Below are 12215 nucleotides of genomic sequence, written 5' to 3'. Positions count from 1 at the left end.
ACCCACCTCTGTAACCTGTCTAGATCTAGCTGGATTCTGTCCCTCCCCTCCAGTGTGCCCACTTCTCCCCACAGCTTTGTGTCATCACAAATAAGAACACTCCATTTTTCTGACCCAGTAGTAGTAAATAGGGACACCTTTCCTTTTTCTGCTCTGAAGCTTCTTTTCTTGCAATATTGACTTTTGAGCTAAAACAAAAGACATGTCAGTGCACATTTGCACAGGAGGCTGCTGCTGAGGAAGCAGTGTCTCAGGACAAGGGGGTTAGATTAGTCAAAGATACAAAATTTTTAGAATCATAGAAAAAGAACTGAGAGAGACCTCCACAAGTCAACCCTCTGCTTGTGGCAGAATCATCACTATCCAACCTGTACTAAAAAAAAGTCCATTAATGAAGATTCTGCAACCTCTTCCAGTCTTTCACCCCCTCGTAATGAGAAATTTCTTCCTAATATCCAAATTTCCCTTGTTGCAATTTAAGGCCATTACTTCTCATCTTGTTCCCTGTAAACAGAGTGAATAGTTGATCACCATTGTCTTTATAACAATATTTTTTGTGTTTGAGGACTTGATCATTTCCCTCCTTAGTCTTCTCTTCTTCATGGCCAGTAATTTCATTCTTCTCTTTTATGTAATTTTTCTAAACCTTTTCTCACTTTTTGTTGCTTTCCTCTACTCTTTCCAATTTGTCCATGATTTTCTTGAAGGGTTGAGCCTAGAACTGTTCGCAGTAGTTCAGCTGAGCCTTCCTTGGTGCTGAATAAAGTAGGAGAATCACTTCCCATGTCTTGCCTGTAATACTCCTATTAATACATCCCAGTGTACTGTTAGAATCTGTCTGCAGTAAATGCTATATTATTGTCTCATTCAGCTTACAGTCCATCGTAACCCCAGGTCAGTGGCCTATTCACCCCATATCACATTTTTGGATAAGTAATCAGTTCAGTTAATACAAGCCTCAGCAATGGATTGACAGGTTCACAAGTTCTAAAAAAGGAAGTCATAAATCTGTAAATCTGCAGTGTCTTTAATTTTAAATCCTGTTGAAGTGATGGGCCCTTTTCCAGTGTTCTGAAGTTACAGTTATGTACCATAAGCTTAAATATGAATGATCATTTTTCTGGGCATAATACAAATGAGAGCATTTTAAAGCAAATGGTTTAAAATAGTTTGGGACAATTACAAGTAAACTGGACTTTCACCAGTAAATTTAGCCATGGCTGCCCAAACTTGTGCATAGCCTGTCAAAACTCAGATGTTAAACTGAGCGCCTGAATTACACTGAAGTGAAATTTTAGAATTTCTGAGTTAAGTCCCCTCAGAGCTTGTAAAAGGAGCTCCTCGTGCCATGGTGTGCCCCCTTTGTCATTTCTGCATCCCCATAACCTATGAACATTTTTTTTTTTGTAGTCTGACAGCCACTACTCCAGCCACTCCAGTAGCAATACTCTGTCTAGCAATGCCTCCAGTGTGCATAGTGAGGAGAAGTGGTATGACAGCGGAGAGCGTATGGAGTCAGAGCTGAACAGCTACAACTACCTTCAAGGGACATCTGCAGATAGTGGCATAGACACCACTTCGTACGGCCCCAGTCATGGCAGCACAGCCTCTCTGGGAACCTTAACAACATCTCCTCGATCAGGGCTGACAAAGGAGAAAGTGGCACCACTGTGGCACAGCTCCAGTGAAGTAGTCTCCATTGCAGACAGGACTTTAGAAAAAGAGAGCCATGTTGTAGACCGAAAGACAGAGTCTTCGCTAAGCCTGGATATTCACACCAAGAGTCAACCAGCCTCCAATCCATTAACAAGAGAGAACAGCGCTTATAGTCTAAGTGATGCTGTTTCACACACAAGGTAATTTTCTCTTGCATTATGATTGATTGCCCCTTCCACCTTTTTTTCCCTCTCTCCAATATAACAGAGGTGAGAAGTTGGTGTTAAGGGAAAACCAAGTACACATTAAAAGTGGAAACTATATTTGTTCTTTGTACCTCCTGCTGGTGAGTTGCTTTTATGCTACAGACTAACAACATTTGTGCCAACAGGAGAAGCTATTCCATTATCAAAGATGCTACGAGTTTTATAGTGCGATGTGTGTATAGGGAACGTATTGCAAGCATTGCTGTTCAAATCATTGTTAACAATGGGATCAATAAAATTAATGCCTAGTTTGATTTGGGAACGTTTTTATTTTGTTCTTTCATGGGGAAGTTTAGTCTTATCTCTGCATTTTTTTCCCCACAGTCTTTTTGTTTAGAACATTGCTGGGAAGCAGTGTGCTCTAATGTTTAAAGCAAAGGATTTTGAGGAGAGACATCTAGATTCTAATACCTAGTCTGCTGCTCACCTTGACATGACAGTTGCTTTACCTCTTTCCTTCACTTCCTCTATTTTTAAAATTGAAATAATGAATGTATGTACAAAAGTGATTTTTGAACTTAGTTGAAACACCTACTTTCCAAATTTATCATAAAAAATGGAGGTGAAAAAACTCTAGCTCTTCTAGCTTGCATCCCAGAAATGCTAAATATAATTTTTTTTTTAAATTCTGTTGATCATTTTAAAATGAAAAATACCTGTACAGTATTAAGAAAAAGTCAAATATTAAAGGAAAAACATTTATCATAATCATAACCTAGTCCACTATGCAGATTTGGCATCATCTCCTCTTCCAGCTGTATATGTGAATGGAGGTGTCTGGCTGTGCTTTCCACTGAACTCACTGCTGTCAGTGCACTTAAGGGATGCTCTGAGCAAGTTACCAGATGGGGCTCTTCAGAGGGCTGAGATGCAGGGACACACACAGTTTGTGGATCCTGAGCAGCCAAAAGGGTGTAGGGGAGAGAGGTTCAGCTCAGCCATGATGGTCAGGTGAGAATTGCTCACATGAACTTAGAAAATGTCAATTGATGCTCCTCTACTGCAATTTTTAAGGCAAATATAGTTTTGTGAGTTCCCTTTTGACATTTATTAGAGATCACTGAGCACTCTGCTGTACTGCTCATAATGGTCCTCTGTTGGGAAAAGCAGGCTTGGTCTCATAGAAATGTCTTAGCATTGAAATATTTGCTACCTTGAACATGAGGATCTTGTACAAGAAACTTTGACTACAGAAGAGTTGTCAGCAGCTTTTTTGTTTAGAGGGAGCTTCTTAGAAGGGAAGAAAAGGCCAAGTATATCTGAAGTAACATTTAAGAACAAAACACTAAAGGAAGAAAATATTCCTAATGGTAATTACATATTTGTAGATTTGAGGTTCTAGCTTTTTCTCCTCTGTGCAGGGAATAGCACTGACTCATTTATAGGAATAAAGACAGTCAGAGGAAAAATAAAAGAAATGTGATAACATCAGCTAGAGCGCTATATACAAACTAGTACACTTGATTGTAGGCATAGCCTATCAAATTGTCTCATTAATTATTTATTGTACAATAGCAGTATGTCTCTCAGCATGGCATTTTCTCTGCAGTTTATTTGATTTAACCCACCTCCTATTTCGCTAGTTGCACTAAAATAGTTTGTTCTCTATGTATTTTTTTCAGAATGTTGTTGAACTTTCTTGATAAAGGTACTCTTGTTTATAGTAAATACAACAGTCTTAGTTGGCTGTATTGAAAAGAAATAAAAAATATGGCTCTTTACAAAGAGCAGTATTGTATAGCAAGCTCTTAAACAGAATTTGGAGACCCTAATTGGGAAATTATAATACCTTGTAAAATTAATGCATAATATTTGGTCTATCAGCTTGTGGGGGAGACAATGATACCTCATATTCTTTCATTAATTTTTGTAATATTCAAAAAATATATTCAGTTTCTTGAAACCAGGAACATTCACGTTTCCTTCCCAGAAAGACTGCACTTGTACTTTGACATAACAAAATGTCAGGGTTACTGACAGGTAAGGAAGAAGAGAGGAAAGTCAAGGGTGAATGATTTTTAAAAATGCAGTTAATAAATAAAGAAGGTACACATTTTATTTGTTCTGTTTCAGTAGTGCTTCCCTCCCCCAACCTTTAATTTGTTATCCCATTGTCCTCACATTTTATAGGCTTTTGCCTGCTGACCTCAAAGTGCCTGTCTCAAGATCTATAGAAGCAATTGTTCTGAGCTAGAAGAAAAGGAATTTAATGACAAAAGGAACAGAGATGGAGAAAATAAAATAACTGAAAATTAGAGTGTTTGTGTTTTTAAACGACAGGAACAATAATTAGTGTGCAGATCATTTGACAGTGCATAAAGGAGCTTGTACCTGAGAATTGGTGGCAAAATCTAAATTATAGTGATTAACTTTTGCAGCAGTGTTTCTGACTAGATTTTATTTTCTGTCTCCACCTCCCTACCCAAAATCTTTATTGATGATTGTGCAGGTTTCTCATTGCATCCTAGGAGAATTGCATTATGTAGGGTGGTAATTACACAGAATCATTAGATCTGAATGTCATTAACTGAAACCATATGCGTTGATCTCTTGAATTTCCTTGAATAAAAAAGGAGCATATTAATCATGTCAAACTTTCATGTGCTTCTTAGCTTGATGGTCTCTTAGGGTCCTCACTGTCAAAACTAAAATCATAATTGCTAGTATAGCCAACCCCAAATGCTATTAAACTATTTTTTTAATATATTTTTTTTGTTTGGAAAATAGTTTTATTAATAGTTCATCTAGGATTCTTCTTGGGGTATCGCAGAGAGAAGGCAGATAGGATCTACTGTATGCTTTTTTTCCCCCCTGTGCTCAGTATAAAAACAATTCATTTTTAGCTCAAGAGCTGGACACAGCTCCATTTAGAGATGATTGGAACTACTTCAAGTGCTTCCCAGGAATTGAATGTGCTGCCTCCATGGTGTTTTTTTTTCCCCATCTGTTGGATCAGACCTATTTCCTTTAAACTTTGGTCCCATTCAACAGGCAAGCCACTTGACTTGTGCAAAGCCCTATTGCCTTCATTGTGCCAACTTGCAGGATGGGAAGTTTGGCCTCCTCTGTATCAACAATACAATATGCTGCCAGTAAAGCACCAGGCCAGCCCCAAGAGTATTCACATTATATTACTGAGCACCTTGAAACTTATTCAAAATGTATTTACAAGTCCCTATAGGAGACTGCAATTTAAAAATAACGGACAGCAAAAAATAAAAATAAAGAACTGCTCTTGATCCTTTGCCACCTACTGCTGCTTGCATAATTCATGTGTTCTTTGCTGTTTAGATCTTGTTTAATCTGTTTAACTTGTGTTGTTTAACCTTGTTCTCTTCAGAGAAACACCTGCATAGTAATAGGTAAAAATAAACACACTGAATGTAGCTAGAAATTATTTATAAGCCTTCCCTTTGCTCTTCACTAATACCATTGTCTTTATATTTTCTTAGTAACACTAAAGAGTTCTCAAAAATGGTGGGAATATTAATTTTACTACAGAAAAGGAAAAACATCCACTCTGGAATTACATACCCATTCTGAATTATAAAATATTTAATAACAAAACAGACCTTTAAAATGTCTTTAAATATATGCAGCTTCTTACGGTTTCACTTGACAATGACGATGCCCCTCACAAATGTACTTGGTTTGCTAAGCGTGAATAGAAATGTCTCTCTAAAAAAGAAGAAAACCTGTATTTGTTAATGGAACCTACTTCTGTTTCACTTCCATTTCTCTGCTTTCTCAATAAAAGTGTTTCTGCAAGGCACAAGAGGACAACATTTGTAATCTGCATCTCCCTGTGGACTGCACCTGTAAAACGCAGGCTGTTCTTGTACACAAAGTTCTTTACCTCCCACCAGTCAGTCAGACACTTGCTGGCAGATAATGGGAAGAAATGATGGTCAGCTGAATCCAAGGACCTGAGTAGACTTATTTAAAAAATATAAACCAAAAAAAGCTTTTGATCAGGCTTGTAACTGGAAATGAGGATTTCAGTTTTTTCGCACAAGTTTGTGTCCTTGGGCAAGTTGCTCAATACTACTTTGCCTTGATTTCAATATATGTAGAATAGGAATAACAGTATTGTCTTTTGCAAAGACCTTGGAAATTTACACATAGGTGAGATTACATAAAGTATCTCATCATTAGTATGAACTTTGTGGACAGTCGGTGACCATCATTGATTCTTTGAATACCTTCCATAATTGTTTCAGAAGCAAATGAAAACATTTGCTCATATCTCTCTCAATCAAGACATGACAGGATGATAGGAAAATTGCTGTTAGGCCAAACATAGTCGGGTCATTCAACTATAGCTAATTCAGCCATCCAGCTAATTTTTATTTTGCAGTCACATGCTACTCTATACCTGATGGCCATTTGTTTCAGATGCTAGACCTACTTGTCCCTGAAGCATTTGATGTAGAGAAGAAAAATGCACATACGCAGTGTTATAGAGTGTGAAGTTCTTAAAACATATTAAGATATTCTAGCACAGAGTATATACCCAACGTTTTCTGTATCTGTAGTTAAAAATGATTGCCAGTTTTTTTAAAGAAAATCATTATGTAGTCTTAAAGCCTTATGTTCCTGTGTACTCCAAGAAAAAATGTCATAACAAATAAATAAGTAAATAAAAAGCTGAGACAAGGATTTTTGTGGGTGATACCTTTTATTGGACCAATTGTCTTTGAAGATCTAATCTAACCATGCAGTTGGTCCAATAAAATATATCATCCACAACAATCCTTGCCCCTTGCATATTTTCTGGAACATCATGACTACAAAATCACTCCAACACTACTATAAAAATATGAACTAATTCCCTTAGGGATTTTCTCCTATCCTGAAAACAAATTGGACTCAGTCATTCTGTGTCTTCTCATGCTTTATCTAGTTGGTTATGTATGGATGATATTAAAAGGAAGGGAAAAAACTCTTTCTAATTAAGGCCTAGTTGGACACAGTAATACCTACCTTTATAGATAGAGTCCAAGGGCTCCCACAAGAGGTTCTAAATTATTTCAATACATTGGCATTTATTCCATTAAGAATAAATTAATGAAATTGCTCTTACCGATCTGCCATTTATATTGAATGATAGGAAGAAGGAAATTGTATATATTAACCAGCCTTTCTCTCTGCTTCCCAGTGTTGCTTGCTTTCACCTGCAACTTGTTTGGAAAGTCTAAATGAGACTGAAAATAATTCAGACTCATGGCTTCCAGGTCTGGCCCATCTAAAGTATCAAAGCCTGGCCTACTTATCAGAAAGTGTGTATCAACCAAATTATTTCATTATTTGATTGACTGCTTATTTTATGACTATGTAAAATAATAAAGGAGGACTCCTACCATGGTTAGCAATCCTATCATTTTTACTTTTTATCTTAAACTTCTGAATTTGAAAAGTGGCTTTTAAAGTGCTAGACACCCAAGCAACTCCACTGATCATAGTCAACATAACACACAACCTCCCAGAAGAATGATGTTTCTGTCCTTGTAAAGTCCTCTGCTGTTGGACCTCAATGGTAAGTCCACATTGTGCAGTCAGTGCAGCTCTTCCTTATTGATAATATTGCCCAAGTTCTGCTATCCAGGGAATTATTCAGTATTTTTATACATACCAATTCCTAGCATGTCAAATCTCTCATTTGTTCTAACAATTTTTTTCTTTCCCTTCTATCTCCTGCCCTTTTATAATAAGACTGAAATGAAACTTCTGTTTCTGCAAAATGTTAGTGTGTCACCAAGGCTCTCAAACACTGCCATTTTTCACGCCATAGACAATGTGGTCTCATGATGCCCTCATCAGTTGTGATGCTAGCTGCTTCTAAATAAGGAATAATGAATAAGGCTAGCAGCGTATATCTTTAAACTTATTGTTTAAAAAATCTCAGCAATTACAACTCTAAAATTATACATCCTAAAATTGATACAGATGGTTCTGTGGATGCAACACTAACTAGAAATCAGACCTGGGTTTTCTTTGCTAGCCTAGCCACAGGCTTCCTGTGTTACCTTGAAGGCACACAACCTTTCTGAGCTGAATGGTCCTTATTTATAAATTAGGGATGACAGTTTTGGTCCTCATGTGTGGCTTGAGAAGTTTGGTTCACTGATATTTGGCAAGTCCTTTGTGATCCTTTAATGGAAAATGCTAGAGACATGTGCAATATTATTACACATTTTATACTAGATAATAAGAGAAATAACTTGTGTTCCAGTCGGCTCTAAAATGCAGCTTTAAAAGCTGTTATGCGAGATGCATAAGCATATGCCTAAGTGAAGCTTTGTCTTTATGCTTCTCTCCCAGTACCATGAGCTCACGACATTCTGCCAGCCCAGTTGTTTTCACCAGTGCCAGAAGTTCACCTAAAGAAGAGCTTCATTCTGCTACTTCCCCGCAGCTCGCACCTCCTTTCTCCTCCTCCTCTTCTTCCTCTTCTGGTCCTAGGACTTTCTACCCGCGCCAGGGTGCTACTAGCAAGTACCTGATCGGATGGAAAAAACCAGAAGGGACAATAAACTCTGTGGGGTTTATGGATACAAGAAAGTAAGAGTGTTTTTTGGTTCTGTTGTTTGGTTGTTAACTTTAAGCGTAAAAGAAGCATTGAAATCCAAAGAAACTTCCTGTATGGAAAAGCCTTAGAGCATTTCATATAATATAATTTTCTTATAAAACTTAACGTTGCTATATATTTTGGGTTGAAAATTCAATTGCTAGGTTGTCATTCTCTGTTAATTTTTTTAAAAAGCTTTCAGATTAATTTCTATTTATTAATAGCCTTATTAAATTCTACAGGATTTTTCTTTAAGAAAATTCTTAAAGCAACTCTGAGTATTGGTTTCCTCTTAACTCCAGGAGATGACTTATTTTCACATTCTGCCTGTCCCACACACTGCAGTGTGTCACCATGGCAAGCTAAATTAACCAACATATTGCTCCTTGCTGCCACAGCTAGACTGCTGCGGGTACCTGTGCCAGCTTGTTTAAAGTTACTTCAGCTATCTCTACTTTATACTGAAACTCTTTCTATTGTAGGCATGCCCTAACTGTAAGGGTTTCATGGTTTGTGGTCTCAGGTGACCATGAAAAGAAGCAGTTGGGAGAATAAGTTTACAAATAACTGACCCACTGCCTTTGAGACGGGAAGATCTGGCAATCTGAGGTGCTTGGAGGCCATTGTGGATGTGAAGCACACCATTCCCAAATAATACCAATGATTTACAACCACGGGGAATGCTGGAAAGGAGAGGCCAGCAGAAAACTATTTGGTAGAAGTTATACAATACAAGCCAATTAAAAAATAGACACAGGTTAATTAAACAGGCTTTTCATATGTTTGTTCTTTGTACAGAAAACACATTCTGTTAATTTGTCCATGGAGACATTTGTTATAATAATTATTATATGTATTGAAAATTAAAGCTTTCAACTGTCAATTCCTTTAACAGGTATTTATTTATATGGGACTTAACAGTATTATGCAAGACTCGATCTCGTACTTCCCTCCTTCTTGTCCTCTCTACCCCAGTTTTCCCTCTAGAAATTCTGAGAATTCTTTACTGTTTCATTTATGGCTCTGAAATGGCTAAGAATCCTGAACATGTCTGTCCCCTTGCTTTTAAGACGTCACCAGAGTGATGGTAATGAAATGGCACACCCTAGGTTGCGTGCATCAGCCAGAGATCTACGGGCATCACCCAAAGGGTCCTCCAAGTCCACTGTCGAGGAAGAGCTGAAGAAACTGATTGATCTGGACAGCCCAACACCAGAGTCCCAGAAGAATTTCAAGGTATGTTACATAAATGGACTATGCTCTGTTATCACTAAGTGAAATTCAAGACCAGGTAGAGGCTAAGGTAGCACATCTAAATCTGGTATGGATAAGTATAAATCCATTGACCACAATAGTACTGTGCAAAATTAAACTGGGTGAAGATCTGGGTCCAAGGGCTTTGTTAATGGGTTCATGCATCAGTCATAAAGATAGGGCATTGCTGTTCAGAACAAAATAAAAGCTGAACCAGCAAGGTGTTGAGTGGCTCTTGGAGAATGCTAAACACCTTTAACTCCTATGGAAGTTGAAGGCATTCACTACTTAACAGAAGCTACTCCGGGCTTCATAATATGGGGGCATAGATGTGTCTCAGGTGAAACATTTCTGTTTGCACTGATCGCAGACAAACAACATTCAAAACAGTAAATCTTCCCTGATTTCTCAGCTTGGAAACCAGGCTTGCCATTTTCCCCAGCATTTCTCACCTGTAGCATTTAGAGAATGGTATTGATACTCCCACAATTATGACAGTTCCACATACAACCCATTGCAGAGACTAGTACACAAAATAAAGAGACCATCTGGGACTGATTGTATGCCTTATCTATTTGAATGGTCCTTCCACTCTCTGATTACAAGCAGTAGAGGAGAGGCATATTGGCAAAGTACTGAACCTTCTTGCAACATACATGCTTTCTTTAGTGCCTGTCTTGAGTGCCTATTACTCATTGTGCAATGACCCAGTATGCTTCTAAATCTTAAATATTTATACAGAAAAATCTAATACAGAAATGTCTTCTAAGGTTTCATTAACAGTAATACAGACTTAAATTTTTAAACATTAATATAAAAGATCATGTGATCATTTGCAAGGGAGAGTCTTGATTTCTATAGTGTACTAAGTCACTGCTTAACAGCTCAGGCTCATCACCTAAGGCCCAAATGGTTTCCACAGCAACCATGCAAAAGAGAGCTTGCAACTTCTTTCTCCTCTTGTCAAAACCCAAAGAGGCTTATTAAAACTTGTAAGTAACAGGTCTAGATACTGATTATTTCAGTTGTCATTTTTGAGGCTGGAAGGCAAAAAATTAGCCACGGGCAAGAAATTTTTTTAACTGCATGTTGTTTTTATGAGGAGGAAAAAAAACCTTAGGACAGGTCTGCCCAACCTTGTGGCCCCATGAGCTAGATGAGTTGGGTCCAGGGTGAGTCTGCAGACTGGATCCCACGTGGGAATGGTGCACAGGAGTGGTCCACAGATGTTGTCCTTCATATCAGATCCAGCCACATGCCAGCCTGATCCCACATGCTCAGATCCAGCTGCAAGTCAACCCAACCCCACACACTCAGATCTGGCCACAGAATGACCCATCATGCTGGGGTCCGCACACTGTCGCAATTGTGTTCTGGCCTAATCTAGCACACAGTGCCACTTATCTGGCCTGTATGGGTCTGGAAATTTGTCATCAGGGGAGTGGCAAGTAATGCTGCCACCAGTCCCCCACCTTCAAATCTCTGGAGCTGTAGGGAGCCCCATGGGCCAGAAGGCACAGCTCAATGGGCTGTAGGTTGAACGCTAGGGCTGTGCAAAATGGCACCATTCCATTTTGCCTTGAGTTTCGATGGCTCTATGGAACAGTGTTCCATTTCGAAGTACATTTTGAGTCGAAACAGCTGTTCTGTTCTGTCAAAACACAAAGGCTGTTTCAACATTGTTTTGATGTTTTGCTGCTTCCCATCCCCCGTGCTAGATCGCGCCAGGTGCAGGAGGCAGCCCAAGTGGGCTGCGATCTAGCATGGAGGATAGGGAAGCAGGCCAGCTAAGCTGCCTCCTTCCCTGGCGCAGTCTAGCACCGGTGTTGGGGATCTAGCACGGAGGATGGGGGGTCAGCTCAGCTGGGTTGACTCCCTGTCCCATGCCAGATCTTACACTGGGGATGGGAAGTCAGCCCAGCTGGACTGACTTCCCATCCCCAGCCTGTGGTCGAAACATGTCAACTTTCAAAATGTTTCAACTAGCCTCATTTTGTTTCGAGGCTATTTTGATGGCCTTTGTTTCATTCTGATTTTGCTTTTTCGACCTTGAAATCGGTCAAAACAGCGTTGAAATGAAACGGCCAGCGAAATTTTGCACAGCCCTATTGAACACCATTGCATTAGGAGATGGGAAGTATCCTTTTCCTGACTCATTTTAGCAGGAGGATACTGTCTTTGTGAGAAATTTCATTCCATTTAAACAACTAATTGTCCCAGAGACCAAGAATATTCTTTATTTATAGTGAGTCTTTTCTTTGACCACCTTGGTGTCACTGAGTCCACTCTTTAAATCCTTTGTTCTGGTGACTGTGATCAGAGTGTCAGCTCACCAGACTAGTAACCTGCTGAAATGTCTTAGTAGTAGAGTGTTCCACCAATAATGGAAACAAGTGTTAGGGTTTTAAAATGGCCATCATTTCTCTTCACTGCACACAATTTATACTGCACCTTAGCTAAAGTCCTGTAGT

The 12215-nt window shown here is 38.8% G+C and overlaps 1 protein-coding gene across 3 annotated transcripts in view; it reads left to right on the top strand.

Annotated features, from left to right (window-relative positions):
- The window catches only part of SIPA1L1 (signal induced proliferation associated 1 like 1), a 355154-nt gene that overhangs the window by 320568 nt on the left and 22371 nt on the right, over positions 1-12215 (top strand). For all 3 annotated transcript variants that reach the window (XM_019519136.1, XM_019519135.1, XM_019519134.1), the window contains exons 16-18: positions 1411-1856; positions 8244-8483; positions 9561-9726. In XM_019519136.1, coding sequence (XP_019374681.1) covers positions 1411-1856; positions 8244-8483; positions 9561-9726 — 852 coding nt within the window. The remainder of the gene's footprint in view (positions 1-1410; positions 1857-8243; positions 8484-9560; positions 9727-12215) is intronic.

The sequence above is a fragment of the Gavialis gangeticus genome, unplaced genomic scaffold (assembly GCF_001723915.1).
Source record: "Gavialis gangeticus isolate Ggan-Ray unplaced genomic scaffold, GavGan_comp1, whole genome shotgun sequence".
NCBI lineage: Eukaryota > Metazoa > Chordata > Crocodylia > Gavialidae > Gavialis > Gavialis gangeticus.
Note: the sequence above shows the minus strand (reverse complement) of the source record. Positions and strands in the feature narration are given on the sequence as shown.